We start from the raw sequence: 18,192 nt of genomic DNA, 5'->3' as shown, positions 1-18,192 counted from the left end.
TTTCTCCCTTCTCCTTTTTTCCAACTTTTTAGTTTTTCTCCTTTTTAAAATGATGAAAAAACATAACTGTTGGTAAATGAAAATTTCACAAGTCATTCTTTTCTGTAGGCCTCTTTATATTCTTATTAATTAATGGATGCCTCCAAAGGGACACATCTCAAGGACAGGTATTGAAATAAAGTTGAATAATTAATACGTCTCCTTAATTTTGGCCAGCCACCAAATCTATATAAACTTTCAAAAGGTTACAATTAATTAGTATGAGATTTTTAACATGGAATTGTCTTATCTGATATGTTCACAACTATTCCATTATCATGTTGCTTCAAGATACTCTGCATCATCATATGCCACTGACAAGATTGCTGCTTCCTCAAATGAATTATTTTGTTTCGTCGCCTGTTTGTAGTTACTTTGAACCTTATTGTGAAGTTCCAGTAAGATACATGCAGAGGTTTCCCATTTTTGGAACCAAGGACCAACACGAGAGAGTTTCAGAGTATTCGTCCTCGGACGCTACTGCAGATTTAGATGATGTATCATACTGTGCAGAACTCATATTGGGCAAGAGAAATATTAGAGAAATTGTCTATTCTTTCCCCCTTATAAACTAACCATGAACTAATTCAAATATCTTGTCCATAACAAATGAAAATACCAAACTAACTAAACTGGAAAAGTTCAATACCAGAAAAAAAACATGAAATGATTCAAATCGTCTTGTTCATAACTAATAAAACTAACTAAACAGACAGTTCTTAGTTTATCCAGTAATCCAACAGTTACACATGCAAACAACTTATGTTGTCTTCTTCTTTTTAAATACTCTCTTGATCTTATTTCCTGATAACTGTGCATTTGAATCTTCTTCAACCATCGTTGCAGGATTATTTATACCTATCTTGGCAGGTGTATGTGCAACATCGATCAACTCATTATCTTCAGTCGAATCCTATATATTTAAAACAGAAAAACTTGTGAAAATCAATAGTTAATCTATAGTTCTTGTTGCATTATTATTTTATAACCTGCAAATCATTACATTAAAATAATAAATTATGTAAAATATTTATAATGAGTTGTAAAATCACCCTGATTTCGTTATCTTCATGACTGACTTCGTTATTATTGAAATCTGGGTCCTATAAAAAAGTGTATCATAATTAAAATGTAATTCAATCACAAATAGGAAAATTGAGAAAAATTGAGTATAGAAACATACTTTGAATTTGTCTTCTTGTGGTGAAGGAATGTATTTCTTTATAATTTCCTCGTCGTCAGTAGGCGTAACAACTTTTAAGACTTCATCTTTATTCTGATTGTTGATACTCTTCACCTCAACTTTAAACATGAACATTTTTTCGACAATATTTTCTATCTCCATTGGACATGAAGAGTCTTCTGCAGCACCAGAAGTCTAACAAAAAAGACATAATAATTGTGGTTAACAGAAGCTACAACAGCAAAAGTAAAAAGTAAATGTAATACGGTGTACATATTTTGTTTGTTCCTTATTAGAATGGATAAAATTGTTACAAAGATGATGCTTCAATTCTCATAGTAAGTGTGTTATTAAGCATAAGATAAATGCGAGGAATAATACACTAAATAAAGCTACTAATATAAAAAGACTAAAGTAGAAGATGGGAAACTAAAATGAAAGCATAAGTTTCCTGATACAAAATGCCTCTTAGTTCATAACCTCACTTTCAAAAATCTACACCACACATGGACCACAATATACCACTTTGTTAGACCAAGAAAAAATAATTGAAAAAATAAAAAACAGGCACTGGTAGTCTGTAATTTTCAGAACATGCAATACATGAAAGAATACAGGATGTTGATTTGATATAATCTGAAGGATGAATAGGTTTTAATCTTTTTTCCCAGTAACATATGAGGTTTATCTTCTAGTTCCAGAATGAATTAATCTACATATTCTAGCTTTCATACAATACTTGCAAACAAAAGTAGATTTCCTTGAGTCTATGGTGCTTTTTAAGTGTTTAACTACGAAAGAACAAACTCAGATTTTAAAAAACTTCAAAACAAAGTGAAACTTTAGCGATAAGCTAAAAACTGAGAACTATTAAAAACAGATCTTAGGTTTTTCAGTGATTAACTACAACTATCTTAGCTTTAGCAAAACTCAGGGACAGCTAAAAACAGAGAACTATTACCTGCATTTATAACTTATCAAACCTCTCAAGTAAATCTAATAAGAGCAAAGGCATACAGATTTAGCAATAAGCTCATTTGAAATTTTGAAAATCATATCTTAATACTTTGTAACTTAAAGTTAAAAGAACTTTGACGATATTGGTTAACCTAAAGTTCTTTCAAGTTTATCAATCCTCACCTGCATATAGACACAAAGTCAAGTACCCCATAAAATAAGAAGGAAAGGAGATGCAGGGGAATAGATCATGCACCAATTTTTTGGATGTTGATGCCCTTATTTTTCTAAGCAGTTGTATTATACCTCAAATACAGCATCTTTTAAATCATTTGCCGACTTTCCGATAATCTTAGTTGCATCCCGATCCCATAGCAGCAAAGAAATTGTACCGGTGCAATCCATCACAAACTTGTAGCCTGTACCTGGAAAGAGTTTGTATTTTTAAATTTTTAATCATATAATAGTAAAGAAACTATAAATTATGGTCATACGGTCATACCTATGAGTGGCAGATTGAATCTGCTCGCATTTTTTACAATAGAATTTATTCCCCTCTGTCTACTTTCTTTGCGCAATTTTTGCATGCTAAATAACTCCATCCACGGTCTAATTCAATGTGTACAATAGTTGCTACAACCCAGAAATTTCCTGGCTGAGCATAAAAGTTGTATATACATTGTTATGTAGAGAAAGATAAGATAAAAGTTGTGCTAATTAAAAATTAACAAAATTAAAAAGTAGGTACTCACGTGCTTACAGTCACCCAAATCCTCAATATTTTTAACTTCAATACTTCCAGATGCTAGCTCATTAGCAACAGAATGAGTTTTGTGAGATAAAATTTGAGTAATTCTTTGTGAGCTTTCTCCACGCACAGAAACCATTCAGTTTTTTTTAACTTGAGATACGTTAATAAATATTAAGACTAAAATTTAGGATGAAATAGCCTTAAATTTAGTACAACTTAAAGAGACCTGGAGCTAAAGTCAACAACTTGAGGAAGATTTGAATTGATCCAAAGCTTCGATGTGTGCCAAGTGTTCCTCACTGAATATTGTTCTGCACGCTTAAAAGTAATTTGTAAGAGTTTACTAATTGTATAAAGACATTGTATTGCAAAGTAAGTAGACAATTTAATAACCTCGATATCGGTGTACTCTAACCAATTGCATTACGACGACAACATGCTTATCATTAGATCCATTCAAATATGGCTTGATCTGTTCCACAAAGTCTCCCCAAAGAGTTGCAGAAAGGTTGTTGCTCCTACAATTATTATAAGGTTAAGCATAGGAATCAAAATAAAGAAATGTTGAAATATTTACTTAGTTGAATAAATTGTGGCGAGCTTACGCATAATCTTGTATCTCAATGTTCATGTACATACGGATGTTATCATCTTGCTTGATAGACTGTACGTCCTCATAGCTCACAATTTCGCCAATGACATCTACAATAACATTAACCAAGGAAATATGTGCAAAATTAGTAATTATTATAGACAATATAAATGAAGATTGTAAAAGAATTAAATACTTAGATGTATATTCCAAAGGCAGCATGTATCAATTTTTCTAAGTTTTGTTAAAAGGGAAGGTTTCAGAGAATGCAAAGAAAACTGTGGGCATGAACTCCATCAGCTACCTATGGAAGTAAGAGATCAAAAGCTAACCTTAGGTCTTCATAAAATCACCGAAAAACTATCTGTAAATACTATGTAAAGTAGTACCAAGACTATACCCATGTACTGGAGATCTTTAGAGAAATGGTACAGTACTAAACTTTCTTTAGTTCAATACGCATACAAAGGCCTTCTAGAAATCAGATTATGAATTTCGATAGAGGAATTAACAATGTCAATAAATTCAGTTTTAATCTAAAAATTAATCTTTAATCTTATGTACTGTAATTAGTATTGATTTAGTTCACAGTTAGCACTCATAATGTAGAAAACAAATAACGCAAATTAAAATGAAACTGGAAAAAAATGAGATAAATTTAATTACCGAATAACTCAGTATTGTCAAATTCTTGGGGATTTGAAAGCTGCTCATAGGTTCTAAATTTGAAAATAGACATGTTGAAATGTGGATCATGTATTTCATCAACAGTGGTCTTATGCGTGAACATCAACTTAAACTTGTGGTCTTTGGTCTTCAGCTTCATATTATTTGGACAAACCACGAAATTCTTCATGATGTACAAACCCATTTCCTTAATTTCTTGTTTGAACCTTTGGATAAAAGACCTGCCAATACTTGCGTGAATGCGGTTGCCCTACAAAAAAACTCAAATAGTTAAAATGACTTACTTATTCCGTAAATGACTGTAATTTACATACGCACAAGTAAACAATGATAAAGTGCAAGTAATTATAAGGTTTTAAACAATACCTTTTCATCCATTACAATAATCTCAATTGAAAAAGGGCCATCTCTGTCGCGATTCGGACAATACGAACCTTTAATTTTCAATTCATTGACTTGCTGTTAATTTCGCTAACGAAATTGATTTTAGCCGCCATTAAATCCTGAAATAGACATAGGTATTTATAAATATAAGAAGAAACTCCAAATAAATGCTTATAGAAACACATATAAGGCAATATATCATCTGAAAATAATTGACTTGTTGCTGATGATTCTCCAAAACATGCATGCGAAAGGCAACGATGGCACATGAGCAAGAATCTCTCCTAACCCCAAGATTGGTAAACAACAGTTTCTATAGATACCGTGTTATTTTATATAACAAAAGCCGCCAACAAACTTCACAGAAATTTTCAATACAATCTCAACTGGAATAAAGATTGTTCATGAAATAGAAATCATATCAATCACCTTTTGTAGTCCAAAGTTGTTGTTTCATATGCACACAAGGGAGAAAAAATAGAACTATATACTGTAAAAGTAGAAAACTGATTTGATAAAATTGTGAAATCATTGTACTGAGAATGCAGGGCAGAAGAAATCGTGGGTTAGGAGATGAAATCGTGGTTGAAGCGCCAAATTTGTAGGACTGGAATCCAACGCAGAAGAATTCGTGGGAGGAGTTGAAATCATGGTGAGAGATCGTGGGATTGAAGCGGCGAATTTGGGGGATTGGTATTTTTAGGGCAAATACGCTTAGGCAGATGGTGTTCCTCATTGCCGTTTGTTTAAAGACTACTTTCTTTAAAATATAATATATATATATATATATATATATATATATATATATATATATATATATATATATATATATATATATATATATATATATATTATAGTTTCAAGATGAAATTCCATTTTTTTGTCTTTGTGATACGGTGCTTTGTGGAATTGTTCAAAGACTGAGTTTCTGATTGTTATTTATAAAGTTAAAAAAGTAAAAAAAAAAATGAATTTTATTTTCTAATATGTGAATATGTTGTATGGTAAATTAGTGGATTTTGTTTTAATGTTTACAAAATTTCGAGATTTTCTAAGGTTTGTTTAAAAAGAGAAACTAATTTTACCTAAAATAACTAATTTGTCCTAAAGTTGCCACATGTCATTCTATGCACGCAACACTTGGCAAATATTAGGAATGACTTCTTTTCTTTTAAGTAAATATAGATAAATATAGATTTCTCGCTAATCAAGTAATTACTTGGTCAAATAAACATGTTAAAGTGTGTAATTACACCTAAATTCAATTGGTTCTCTTTTTTATGTGTTGTGAGAATATGGGGTGAAATTATTTCTTTTTGTCTTTGTGATACGGTGCTTTGTGGAATTTTTTGTTGTTTTTCTAAATTTTTTAAAAGACTTTTCAGTTCAAAGACTGAGTTTCTGATTGTTATTTATAAAGTTAAAAAAGTAAAAAAAAATGAATTTTATTTTCTAATATGTGGATATGTTGTATGGTAAATTGGTGGATTTTGTTTTCATGTTTACAAAATTTCGATATTTCCTAAGGTTTGTTTAAAAAGAGAAACTAATTTTACCTAAAATAACTAATTTGTCCTAAAGTTGCCACATGTCATTCTATGCACGCAACACTTGGCAAATATTAGGAATGACTTCTTTTCTTTTAAGTAAATATAGATAAATATAGATTTCTCGCTAATCAAGTAATTACTTGGTCAAATAAACATGTTAAAGTGTGTAATTACACCTAAATTCAATTACCATGTGGCTTTTCAAACTTGTTCTTAGAAAAGTTACATCAGTTTGTAATTATACAATATTTTTACCATCAATATTTACTTATTTTTTGAAAATTAGAGAGTGTAATTGTACATCATCTATTTCCATGCTGACTAGATAATTATTTGGCTAGCAGGCATGCAAAACCAATTGCATCAAATTATATACAACTCTAATTCTTAGTTGGCTTTCCAATCATGCTCTAAGAGTTTTAATTTTTATGTTGTATTTTGGATCGCATGATATCTAATTATAGTTTTTTTGAGTTTACATTTTTAGAATTTGCTTAAGATTTCTTGACAACCCTTGGATTCTAGTGATTTTGAATTGCGTTACTTGGCAAGAAAGGAAAAGATGAAAAAATATTGAAAATTATGGTGGTTATACTTAAAATTTTTAGCATTAAATTCAGATTGAATTGTTTGGACAGTTCTTAGAAATACTTTTTTGAATATTTTGTTTGAGTAAAACGTGTCTGGATAGTTGTTTTTACTACGAGTGAAATAACATTCTTTTTATTTTTTTAAAAATGCCCTCATAACCTCTTAATAAATATTTTTTTTTTTGCAAAAAACTTCCACAAGAACTTTTTGAATATTTTTAACTAATAAACGTTATAGACTCCTCCTTAGGTAATAATCACAAACATAAAATGAAACAAACAAAACTATAACGTGCATGGACAATTCTGTCTAAAAAAAGGAATTTATTCTTAAAAAAGATGTAGCCTAAAAAGGAAATACTAACCAGGTATTCAACCATGAAACCGATGTTATAGACCCACTTCCTCATATTCTCATAAATAATCCAATCGGAAAAAGCCGTAGCCCCACTATTTTCGACTCCACGTCTTCACCCACATACACACTACTACGGGGTCGTTTGGTAGGGTGTATAAGAATAATGTTAGAAACCCTACCCATTGTCCAAAAACCCATCACCATCACTGGATCCGAAGATCACCTCGATCTCATGTCATCCTCAGCCACCGCCCCTCCACCACCTCCTCTTCCGCCGTCGTCCCCCACGGCGGCGCCGGTGAAAAAAACTGTTGTGATCCGGTCCGTTTGGTCTAACAACCTCGAATCTGAATTCTCCTTGATCCGTAGCCTAATCGACCGTTATCCCTTCGTTTCTATGGATACTGAGTTCCCTGGCGTCATTTTCCGGCAGGATATACGCTCTCGGAACCCTAGCGATCACTACCACACTCTGAAATCCAATGTGGACGCTCTTAAGCTCATCCAGGTTGGTCTCACTCTCACTGACGCTGCCGGTAACCTGCCAGACCTCGGCTGTGCCTATGGATTCATATGGGAGTTCAATTTTTGTGATTTTGACGTGGCGTGTGACGATCACGCGCCAGGATCAATAGAGCTGCTCCGTCAGCACGGGCTGGACTTTGACAAGACGCGTGACCGTGGTGCTAACACCACGCGCTTTGCTGAGTTGATGATGTCGTCCGGATTGGTCTGCAACGACGCTGTGACGTACATCACTTTTCACAGCGCGTATGATTTTGGCTACCTTATTAAGGCCCTAACAGGTCGTGAACTGCCAGGTGCATTGACGGAGTTTCATGAATTGTTGACGGTCTTTTTTGGGAACAGGGTTTATGATGTGAAACACTTGATGATGTTTTGCCACAACCTTTATGGTGGATTGGACCGGGTTGCAGCTACTCTTACGGTGAATCGGATGGTGGGGAAGAGTCATCAGGCCGGGTCTGATAGCTTGCTGACCTGGCATGTGTTTCAGAAACTGAGGGAGGTCTACTTTGAGGACAACGAGGCGCTGACAGAGAAGTATGCCGGTGTTCTCTATGGGTTAGAGATCCTTTCTCCGTAGCTCCTTGTAGATGTAGAGTTCTATTTTCAGAATTTCTGTACAATCCTTTTTCTTAATCCAAAGAAGTTTTAGTTTGGTTAATTTTGTGTCCCTTTATTTATATGCATTCCCTTTAAATGTGCCTGCATAACTCACTCAGGAGCATTAGGTTGGTCATTCAACTTTTGAGTACTGTAGGTCACCTGGTAATCCCACTTAAAAGGGCAGCCCGGTGCACTAAGCTCCATTGTGTGCAGGGTCCGGGGAAATGTATGCAACCTTACCTTGCATTTTTACCAGAGGCTGTTACATGACGGCAAATCCCCACTTATTCAACCTAAAAGGTATGATTTATTTGGATCAATAAGGTAAATTGGGAAATCTTGTATGTTAAGTCCAAATCACAATTATGCATTTATTAGTCCTAGACTACATTTGTTCATTCAATGATTCCTTGTGGTTCCGCTGAAATGGAGAGAATAAGCTGAATCTGGAAAGTGGCTGTTTAATGCCGGGCTGTAAGGTTAATGTTTTGCTCTATTTAAGTTTGGACGGTTCTGAATAGTGAGGGTTTAGAAGGATGTGTATAAATTTGACATTAATGGTCAGTGATTGGTTAATACTGTAATTTTGACAGTGATGATGAGTGATCGGTTACTATTTGTCTTGAGATGAGCAGTTGAATTTTAGATAAGCATCTCATTAAATAAACTTTATCACGGTGGTGATCCATAATTCATGTTGAAGTTGGTCATATAATATGGTTTATTTGCATCAATAAGATAAATTGGAGAACACTGGATGTTGATTATAGCTATGAGTTTATTAGTCCTATTCGACTTCACTTAGTGGTACAAAGAGCAGAAATATTGAATTTGTGAAATTCAGTCTTTGTACAGTATTTGTGTTTCCTGTAAGGACTTAACTCGGAATATTCATGTTTAACCGAGTGAAAAATGGAGAGAATTAGCTGAGATTTAAAAGGTGATTGTTCAGCGATAGACTGTATTGCTAGATTGGATTGTTTTGAATCTTGATGGTTTGGAAGGATTAGCTGTGTAACCTTGACAATGATGGTCGGTTACGGCTTGTCTTTAGGTAAGTAGTTGATTATAGTTAAGCATCTCTTAATTATTGTTTGTTGCAGAGGTGGTTCAGAATTGAATTAAAAGCATGGTTTAAAGTTGTGACGTGGTTTGAGCTTGTTAGAGGGAGTTTGGAAGTGAATGCATTTCTTTAGTTTTGGATGGATTAGCGGTTGTGTTTGTCAGTTGTTAATAATTGATGCTGGTCAGTTACATGTTGACTTGGTTGATGAGAGTGTTCTGTAACGGATGAGTTTTTGTTGTCATCATTTATCATGCTTTTGGAATCTGTATTAAATCTGGGGAAGGTAATAAATTATTAGGTTGAAGCTTTGAAGGGCACATGTGTTAACAGGTTCAGTATACGGGATGTTGCCTTCTAGGAATGAAGATGGAGTAATCTGTTGGATTGATGCATACACTTAATTGTGTTGGTGATTCTAGAAGCATTTTGGAATTCTTTTTCTAATTATACACTAACACATAGTGTCTTTGAAACATTTCAATGGGAAATGTAAATTTGGAGGATTTGCTTCAGCGCTATTTTGAGAAGGAATATTAGTAATAAAGCTGCCTCAAGAAGTCTACTGAGGGGATTAAGATAGATGTATTCATCTAGCTTCAAACCTGAGTTAGGGGCCATTTGTTTTTATTAAGATTAAGATGTCTGAATTTGAATGCATATCTGAATATTAAGATGTTTCTTTTAGATCTGAACACTGAATGATTAAGTCTTTTTCTCTTTAAGCATCTGAATATGTATAACTTATCTATATGTAAACATAATAAACATGCAATTTAAATAAAATCGTAATTACTATGACGCTTGGTTTATTATTTTTCTTTATTGAAAGTTCTAACTGAAATTGAAAGCACCTTCTCTAAAGATCTGATGACCTCTTCAAATATTTATCATCAGATGGCCCTATTCTGTTCTTTATTTACATGCTATGTTATCCCTCTACCAACCTTTGTGCATCGTGCTAAATATGAGAAGAAAAGTTCGTATACAATTTGGTTTTTAAAGCAGCAGCATGCCTTTTGTAATAACATATCAACAACACATTGTTTGTTCAACAAAATCAAGACCCACCTATGAATGAAAGAAAACTACCGTCACAAATCCTCAAACTATCGACAACACCCTTCTTTGTACTGAAGTTAACCCACCTAATAAATTCTACAATTTTTACAAAGGCCTCCTTCAATTATAGCCACTGGGTCTGCTCAAATCAAATTCCTCAAACTATCAAAACTCTGGTCTTTGTGTCGTAATCATAAAAAATAAAAGACAGATTTTGAGATCTCACTAGTTGAGGAGCAAAAGAATTGGCTCGTTGAGTGATTCAGATTCAGACCTCCATTAAGTGCAAACAAATGAGGCCTTAGACTGCTTATGTCAATAAACACTTCAATAATTCTGCAAACATATGAGCGGTTCAAAGCAAATGGCAAGTGCCACGTTAAGTCACTATTGTATGAAAAGGGAAAGGGGGGACTGAACTATTTTCTTATCTTCAAATTAGCATGACAATTAATATTAACTCATACGCATTATCACACCAGATGAAAACATACACACTATCCTCAATAAGGCATATAACTTATATGATGACAACATAATGTCTTGCGGAAAAAAATAGATAAAAACAAAATCAAAAGCAAGGATAAATTTGACGATGATGGTCAGGCATGAATGCCTTTTTATGCCCCGCCTTTTTTGTGGTAGGCACCTATAAAATTGAGGTAAGGTCTCTAATATTTTACTTAAAATTGCTATTGTTGAAGATGTACTGCATTCAAATTAGGGTAGTTTCACTTTTATGCACGAGGCTAGGACGTATTGCGTTCAGAGTAGAGAAGTCTCACTTCTATGCACGAGGTTTTTACCTATTGATAAGATTTGAGTCGACCTCGGATTGCTCCATCTCTTTGCCCCTCGCTTTAGAAACTTGAATAAGGGATAAAATTTCAGATGTGCAATTATGTTAAAAGCAAAAGAAAAAAAAATACAAAAAAGAGAGAATCACAAGGCTTATTGGGCTTTACAAGAAAAACGAGAAGCAAAATGCATGCTTCTTTAAGTAAAGTGCATAATGTACCCAAACTATTAGTATTATCTAATATATACAATTTACGACCTATAACGTTAACTTGTAGTTTCGTCGAAGACAAAGGCGTAGGGGAGTGTCCATTGTTTGTTGGGGCTTGAAGCATAATGCGGATTTATGGCATGAGTTTTAGTAAAGAAGGCATAATAGTGAGAAAAATAAAAATATATATGTAATGCAAGAAAAAATAATTGTAGACAGAAACAATAATTGCACCCAAGGTTGTACTTTGATGGTCGATGAAGTGGGATGAAAAGTATGAAAATTTTGGGTTCAAATTTTAGCAGATACAAAAAAGTTAGATGATCTCTTTCATGTGCCTTATCGTTGGTGGACAGAGTTGCCTAGAACTTATACCGGTGGGAGGATGCATACGATGGAATAGTGACTTGTTCTTATGCTAAATCTCTATATTCTATTTCCTAGCAAGGCGATCATTCATACTGATTCCTTAACAAGTAATATATCTTGTCTAATTATGTTTATTGTTTAATGCCTTTTTTTTCAAGATAGAGCATATTAAGGTTGAACTGCGCGTTTTAACGCCTTGACACTTCCATTAAACTGCCTCCTAAGCGGGTAGATTCAAGAGGATTGAAATGAGTGTTTAGTTTAACAACACTTATTAAAACAACTACTTTCAGCATCCAATATGCAATAACCCCATGTTTCATAATAACTCCTCCAAAATATACAATTAATGCATCATTAGAAGTTATTCACCTAGCACCCAAGGGTATGGCCTGGTGATCAATGAAGTGAGGGAGGATGGAACTATGGGGTCTCGGGTTCAAATCCCAATTGGAGGAAAAAAATACTATGATGATTTCTTCCCTTCTGTCCAAACTTTGGTGGGCAGAGTTACCCTGTATTTGTGCTGGTGAGAGGTAGCAGGTATCCAATTGGATAGATAAGGTGTGCGTAAACTGGTCCGAATACCACCATTTAAAAAAAAGTAATTCAACTAGCACACAAAAGGATAACATCTTTTGTAAAATTGACATTTTAATTCTCAATTGATTGACCATACAAAGAATGAATTTAGTTTCTTCATTAAAAGTAAAGAATAAGAGCAAATGATATGAGGTAGCAGAAGTAGACGACTTGCAAAATGAAAGGAGAAGAAAGAGTCATCGTTGGGATTTGGGAGCAAAAAATGAAGAAAGAAGTGAATCAGAAGCAGTGTTGTGAAGAGCGTGAAGCGAGGAAAAGCGACAACCCCCTTTTCGCTTGAAGCAAGAAGCGAAGCGCTCGCTTTTTTGAAGTGAAACGGAATTTAAAAAAATATTAAAATAAATACTGCATAGACAACATGTAACTGTAAGCAAATATTCAATACTTCAATGTAAAAACTAAAGAGTAGCATTTCAAAGCTATTAAAAGAACAACTACATAACACATAATAAAGGCAATAAGAACTAAGAATAAATGATATAAAAATAAGAGGAAGGGCAGTATACCATTCCAGTAAAAAATGGGCAGCATTTCAAACGAAAAAACAGTACAAGAAAATGAAGAAGAAGAAGAAGAGAAGAATGAGAAAGAAGAGCTGAAGGGAAAAAAAAAATTCGCCAACATTTCACTGCTATTTGGACGCTGAAACAGTGAAAGAAAAAGAAAAAGGAGGAGGAGGAGGAAATCACATACCTGGACCAAACTTGATGATCTTGAAGTTGAAAAGTGTAGAAAACTTGAACCCTAGTCGCCTCTTTCTTTCTCTGTTGCTGCTGGTCGATATGTTTTTAATAAAGAACATCTTTTTTTAATTAAATGGGCTGGCAGCCCTTTAAAACAGAGAAGCACACGCTTCTCGCTTTTTAGTGGGAAGCGAGCGTTTTTGAATACCTGCTACGCTTCAAATAGCAGAAGCGCTCCATGGGTCGCCTCGCTTCGCTTCTCACTTTAAGCGAGGAAGCACCCGCTTTTCACAACACTGATTGGAAGAAGCAGAGAAACAAAAATAGTAGAAAAAGGGCATTACAAAACCGAAGAAAAGAAAACAAAAATCGCAATAAAGGGAATGCAGAATATATGGGGAGAGGATTCCTAGTACTTGAAAGACGAAGGGTCCTATTTTTTCTCTCCATCTCTCTTTAAATCTTAATTTTTTGTTTTCCAAAGTTAAATTTAAAGAATAGACCAGTTCTCCTTGAAATCACTCTGCAACTTCATTGTTCGAAGGATCAAAGTGCATCGTTTCACACATGAGGTGATAACTATGCACTTCGAAATCTTTCAATCGCGGATGAAGACATGGCTTTAGTAACACTTCAAGTGAAAAAGTGGTTGATCTTGCTTAATCATCAAAGAGTTATGATCTATTATGGAGTATTCATTAGGTGGAAAGGCATAAAAGCTAAGTTTAAATTTGAAAAGTGAGGTGAATTTGACAAAAAAGCACTTTGCATAATAATCCAATTTTGGAAGTTTGGCCAAATAGGTTGTAAGATAGTAGTACACTTCTAGCAACATTTCAAGTTATTATATGCAACCTGACTCCCATTTTATGTTAAATAGTTTAAATTGTCGTAACCTTCTATAAGAAAGGTTTGACTTGCTTATTATACTTGTAAGAATAATAGTAGTTAAGTTACTATAATGTGCAAACATCTGGTTGGTGTTGAATTATTTAATTTTTTTTACTTTGAAAAAATTAAGAATGGAATAAGATGTTACTTCCTTTGGTCCAATTCATGTGGCACACTTTTTTTTGTAGTGTGTCCCAAAAAGAACGTCGCATTTTTATATTTAGAAACAATGTAATAAGGTATAGAGGTCGAATTAGGGTAGTAGAGTAGGTAGTCTAGAGTGTTCATAACAGTAGTATTGGTACGCAGTCTCGCTTTCTGTTGGTAGTAGGTTTTTATGACTAACCGTTGTTTTCTTTCATTGTTGATTACCTTACTATCTTGTTTTTATTCTGCTTTTATATGGCTTTTTGGTACTGTTCCTTGTCTATATTTTCATTAATGTGGTGCTTATGCTTTCGTGAGCCGAGGGTTTATTGGAAACAGCCTCTCTATCCTCACAATGTAGGGGTAAGGTCTGCATACACACTATTCTCCCAGACCCCACAGTGTGGGATAATATTTGGTATGTTGTTGTTGTAAACAATGTAACTTTGAAATTTTTCCCTTACTCTTTTATGCAAAGGTCTAATGCTTATTTTAGACCACAAGTTTCAAAAGTCTTCCTTCCTTTCTTACATGCCACATAAATTGGGGCGGATGGAGTACCATTCGTAAAATTATCTCAAAATATTTTAAGATTTAATACTTGAAAGTAAGTTTGGCCAAATAGGTGGTAAGATAGTGCATTTCTAGCAACATTTCAAGTTATTATATGCAACCTGACTCCAATTTTATGTTAAATTGTTTAAATTGTCGTAACCTTCTATAAGAAAGGTTTGACTTGCTTATTATACTTGTAAGAATAATAGTAGTTAAGTTACTATAATGTGCAAACATTTGGTTGGTGTTGAATTATTTAATTTTTTTTTACTTTGAAAAAAATAAGAATGGAATAAGATGTTACTTCCTTTGGTCCAATTCACGTGGCACACTTTTCTTTGTAGTGTGTCCCAAAAAGAACGTCGCATGTTTATATTTAGAAACAATGTAACTTTGAAATTTTCCTTTACCCTTTTACGCAAAGGTCTAATGCTTATTTTAGACCACAAGCTTTAAAAGTCTTCCTTTCTTACATTTCGTGCCTAGTCAAATGGTGCCACATAAATTGGGGCGGTGGGAGTACCATTCGTAAAATTATCTCAAAATATTTTAAGATTTAATACTTGAAAGTATTTATACAAATTGCAGCGAATATGGAAAAATGTGTTAAGAGATTTGGATGGGGAGTAGAAAGAAAACAATGTTGGAGTAGATTTTTCTAGTAAAATGGTGGTTTATACTTGAAAAGACAAGGAAAGTAGTGAACTTATACTAGAATTTTCATCCAGATTTTCGTGAAAGGATTTTATTCGTCGAGTACATATCTATATTAGGCATCCAATTTTCAGATGCTTGTTTTCTAGAGCAAGAACAAATTTCTCTGATAGGCTGGGGATGGGTTTAATCTCGTCCTATTGTTGTATTGCCATGTTCCCAGTGTTTTGTTCTTGGCCTTTCCTAATGACAAAGGTGGTTAGAAGAGTTAAGTGTATATTTGACATTTCTTCTTTTGAAAAATAATATCTTGTTGCGAGTGTTTGAACTTTGAACCCAGCTAGGATCCGTGGTTTATGTTAGTTGCTCAAATGGATGCATGTAAGAAGTCAAATGCATGGCTTTTCTATCATCGTCAGAGGCGGATCTAGAAATGGAAGTGTATGGGTTCCTACCGAAATTTTAAGTCAATATATTACAATAACCGAATTAAGGAACGAATATCAATATCCAACATATATTTAGAAAATAACAAAACACTTTAAAGACAACATATGAATATAAACATTATCATTACAATTGTACTCGACTACTTGTCATGTTTTGAAAATGATCAATGATCGCATCATTAGGTACACTTTCAAATACTTCATCCTCTATATAACAAACTAAACAATCATTAAAAAATTCATCACCAATTCTGCTTCGCAAGTCATTTTTAACATACTTCATCGAAGAAAAAACTCTTTCTACCGTTGCAGTAGCGACATGCAATATCAGACTTAACTTCACAAGCAAATAAACAAGTCTCCAAGTCATGTGCAAATTTGTTTTAACCAATGTCTTTGAAAGATCTCCAAGTCTTTTCAAGTTAGAGAATTCATTGCCCGTCTCTCGCACATAGTCAATATAGATGTCAAGCTCAAAACTAAGATCCTCAAGCATAGAATCAGTGAACTCATTCGGGTAGTGTGTAGCAAGTTTCATAATCTTGTCTTTATCATAATTTGCAAAAAAATTATCTGGACTCAAACTACCCATACTAAGAAGTAGATCAATATTCACCTCATTGAAACGTTTGTTAAGCTCCGAAAGTTGCAAATCAATAATAGCATAGAAAACCTCTACACGCAAATGATAAGAATATGTAACACTTGATTTCTTACGCTTTGACTTTCCACGAACATAATTCATATCCATTTCGGGGATCACAATACCATGCTTGACACAAAATAAAGAGACGTCTTTTATCAAAGAATTCCATCTAGAATCTCTCATATCTTGCAATTGTCTCTTTGCGAAACCAGCAAGCTTCATTACACTTACAATATCTTGATCTTTTTTTTGCAAAGCCGTATTTAAATCATATGTAAGTGCCAATACTTTCAACATTAAATGTAACATATACACAAAGTCATAGGATCTTATGTCATCCACTAGACTTTTTGCCATTTATCTCTCATGATAATTTGAACCGTCAATTGCAAGAACTCCAAGTACATGAACAATTGATGAGAATAAACTAATAAAATTACGCACTGTCTTAAAATGAGAACCCCGCCGAGTATCACTTGCCCTTTGAAGTCCAAGTTCTTGATTTAAACCGCTTCCTGTATGAACTTCACCAAGCACTAGTAGTTCCTCTAATTTTTCTGCTTGATCATCTCGAAGCATCTCCCTACACTTAAAAGAACCCCCAACAATATTTAAAACATTTGCAAGAATATCAAAAAATTGTTCGGTCTCATAATGTTTTTTTGCAACAGCTACAAGAGTCAATTGCAATTGATGAGCAAAACAATGTATGCAATATGCTGAAGGAGTATCATTCATAATCAAAGTTTTAAGACCTTTAATTTCTCCCTGCATGTTACTTGCTCCATCATAACCTTGTCCCCGTATTTGAGATTTACTCAATGAATGTTCCAAAAGCATTAAATAAATTGCTTCTTTTAATGACTTTGCAGATGTATCTTTAACATGAACAATGTTAAGGAATCACTCAATAACTTTACCCTCTTTGTTGACATAACGTAAAATAAGCGCCATTTGTTCCTTATGAGAGACAGCCTTAGACTCATCAACCAATATCCCAAAGTAATCCCCGTTCAAGTCTTCAACAATTGTTTTCAATGTTTCTTTCGCACAAGAACTCACAATGTCTTTTTGTATATTTGGACAAATCATAATGTCATTTTTTGGAGCATTTTCTAACACAACTTTCTTTACATCATCCTTCTTATTTGCATACCACTTTAAGAGATCCAAGAAGTTGCCTCTTCTTATAGAAGTTTCACGTTCATCGTGACCCCGAAAAGACATTCCTTCTTTCAAAAGATACCTTGCATCATCAATTGAGGCATTCAGGCGAACCCGATACTCACTTTTAGTTTTCTCGGATTGCTTATCAAAAGATGTTAAAATAGATTGTGCTTGATTCGATAAATCTAGCATCATCTTGAAACACCGATTATGAACACTATTCACTTTCACCCACATTTGCGTTAAACCTCTCTATACCTTTATTCCAAGCCTTAAAACCAACTTTTGTAAAAGAATCACTTACTTTTTTCCCATATCCTCCTATCTCATTTTTAAACAAATAACAACATAAGCAAAATGCTGCATCTTCTTTAATACTCTGTCTTCTAACCATCCAGAATATGAAGTATTAAACCATTCCGGATTAAAATGACACAATTTTCCACCAAAATTTATTTTTGGAAAAATAAAATTGCGAGGCCGACAAGGCCCTTTTTGAATGTAATGTCTTCTCACTCGGTCACGCAGATTAGGAGGAAATTCTGAAATTTATTTTCTTTCACTAGGATCAGGTTTAAGAAGATTCTGCTCCAATATAATATCTTTGTGTGATGGTTGGGAAGAATTGACATTATCATTAATCACTGGACAGGAAGGAGAGCTTAGCGAAGG

At 33.9% G+C, this 18,192-nt stretch overlaps 5 protein-coding genes across 5 annotated transcripts; 1 reads left to right on the top strand and 4 right to left on the bottom strand.

Moving 5' to 3' along the window:
• Nucleotides 1-576: 576 nt before the first annotated feature.
• LOC142161615 (uncharacterized) lies at nucleotides 577-2,925 on the bottom strand. Its single transcript, XM_075233694.1, has 5 exons — nucleotides 2,682-2,925; nucleotides 2,486-2,604; nucleotides 1,223-1,417; nucleotides 1,092-1,142; nucleotides 577-952 (listed from the first exon to the last, which is right to left on the bottom strand). Exons 1-5 carry the CDS (start codon nucleotides 2,779-2,781, stop codon nucleotides 800-802), a joined length of 618 nt encoding a protein of 205 aa, XP_075089795.1. The 5' UTR covers nucleotides 2,782-2,925; the 3' UTR covers nucleotides 577-799.
• Nucleotides 2,926-2,931: 6 nt separating this feature from the next.
• On the bottom strand, nucleotides 2,932-5,371 carry LOC107782422 (uncharacterized). The gene is made up of 7 exons (XM_016603306.2): nucleotides 5,023-5,371; nucleotides 4,576-4,712; nucleotides 4,189-4,459; nucleotides 3,536-3,632; nucleotides 3,324-3,448; nucleotides 3,157-3,241; nucleotides 2,932-2,984 (listed from the first exon to the last, which is right to left on the bottom strand). Exons 2-7 carry the CDS (start codon nucleotides 4,585-4,587, stop codon nucleotides 2,969-2,971), a joined length of 606 nt encoding a protein of 201 aa, XP_016458792.2. The 5' UTR covers nucleotides 4,588-4,712; nucleotides 5,023-5,371; the 3' UTR covers nucleotides 2,932-2,968.
• Nucleotides 5,372-7,268: 1,897 nt separating this feature from the next.
• LOC107782419 (putative CCR4-associated factor 1 homolog 9) lies at nucleotides 7,269-8,280 on the top strand. Its single transcript, XM_016603303.2, has one exon. It carries the CDS (start codon nucleotides 7,324-7,326, stop codon nucleotides 8,197-8,199), a length of 876 nt encoding a protein of 291 aa, XP_016458789.2. The 5' UTR covers nucleotides 7,269-7,323; the 3' UTR covers nucleotides 8,200-8,280.
• A 7,551-nt stretch (nucleotides 8,281-15,831) lies between these two features.
• LOC142166872 (uncharacterized) lies at nucleotides 15,832-16,710 on the bottom strand. The gene has a single exon (XM_075226479.1). The coding sequence runs from the start codon at nucleotides 16,708-16,710 to the stop codon at nucleotides 15,832-15,834; it is 879 nt and encodes a 292-aa protein (XP_075082580.1).
• LOC142166871 (uncharacterized) lies at nucleotides 16,711-17,757 on the bottom strand. The gene is made up of 2 exons (XM_075226477.1): nucleotides 17,274-17,757; nucleotides 16,711-17,231 (listed from the first exon to the last, which is right to left on the bottom strand). The coding sequence occupies exons 1-2, from the start codon at nucleotides 17,755-17,757 to the stop codon at nucleotides 16,711-16,713; spliced, it is 1,005 nt and encodes a 334-aa protein (XP_075082578.1).
• Between the last annotated feature and the right edge of the window lie 435 nt (nucleotides 17,758-18,192).

Source organism: Nicotiana tabacum, chromosome 2 (genome assembly GCF_000715075.1).
Source record: "Nicotiana tabacum cultivar K326 chromosome 2, ASM71507v2, whole genome shotgun sequence".
Classification (NCBI taxonomy): domain Eukaryota; kingdom Viridiplantae; phylum Streptophyta; class Magnoliopsida; order Solanales; family Solanaceae; genus Nicotiana; species Nicotiana tabacum.
This window is presented reverse-complemented; position numbering and strand designations above follow the sequence as displayed.

Excerpts from the sequence above, each read along its gene's own strand:
- LOC142161615 (XM_075233694.1), bottom strand. The coding sequence starts at position 2,781 with ATGGAGTTATTTAGCATGCAAAAATTGCGCAAAGAAAGTAGACAGAGG. Across the intron at positions 1,418-2,485 it reads TAAAAGATGCTGTATTTGAG|ACTTCTGGTGCTGCAGAAGA; the intron begins GTATAATACAAC and ends CTTTTTTGTTAG. Across the intron at positions 1,143-1,222 it reads CACAAGAAGACAAATTCAAA|GACCCAGATTTCAATAATAA; the intron begins GTATGTTTCTAT and ends ACTTTTTTATAG.
- LOC107782422 (XM_016603306.2), bottom strand. Across the intron at positions 3,633-4,188 it reads TGACAATACTGAGTTATTCG|ATGTCATTGGCGAAATTGTG; the intron begins GTAATTAAATTT and ends ATGTTATTGTAG. Across the intron at positions 3,242-3,323 it reads TAGAGTACACCGATATCGAG|AACAATATTCAGTGAGGAAC; the intron begins GTTATTAAATTG and ends TTAAGCGTGCAG.
- LOC107782419 (XM_016603303.2), top strand. The coding sequence starts at position 7,324 with ATGTCATCCTCAGCCACCGCCCCTCCACCACCTCCTCTTCCGCCGTCG.
- LOC142166872 (XM_075226479.1), bottom strand. The coding sequence starts at position 16,710 with ATGGCAAAAAGTCTAGTGGATGACATAAGATCCTATGACTTTGTGTAT.
- LOC142166871 (XM_075226477.1), bottom strand. The coding sequence starts at position 17,757 with ATGTGGGTGAAAGTGAATAGTGTTCATAATCGGTGTTTCAAGATGATG. Across the intron at positions 17,232-17,273 it reads ACGTTATGTCAACAAAGAGG|ATACATCTGCAAAGTCATTA; the intron begins GTAAAGTTATTG and ends TTCATGTTAAAG.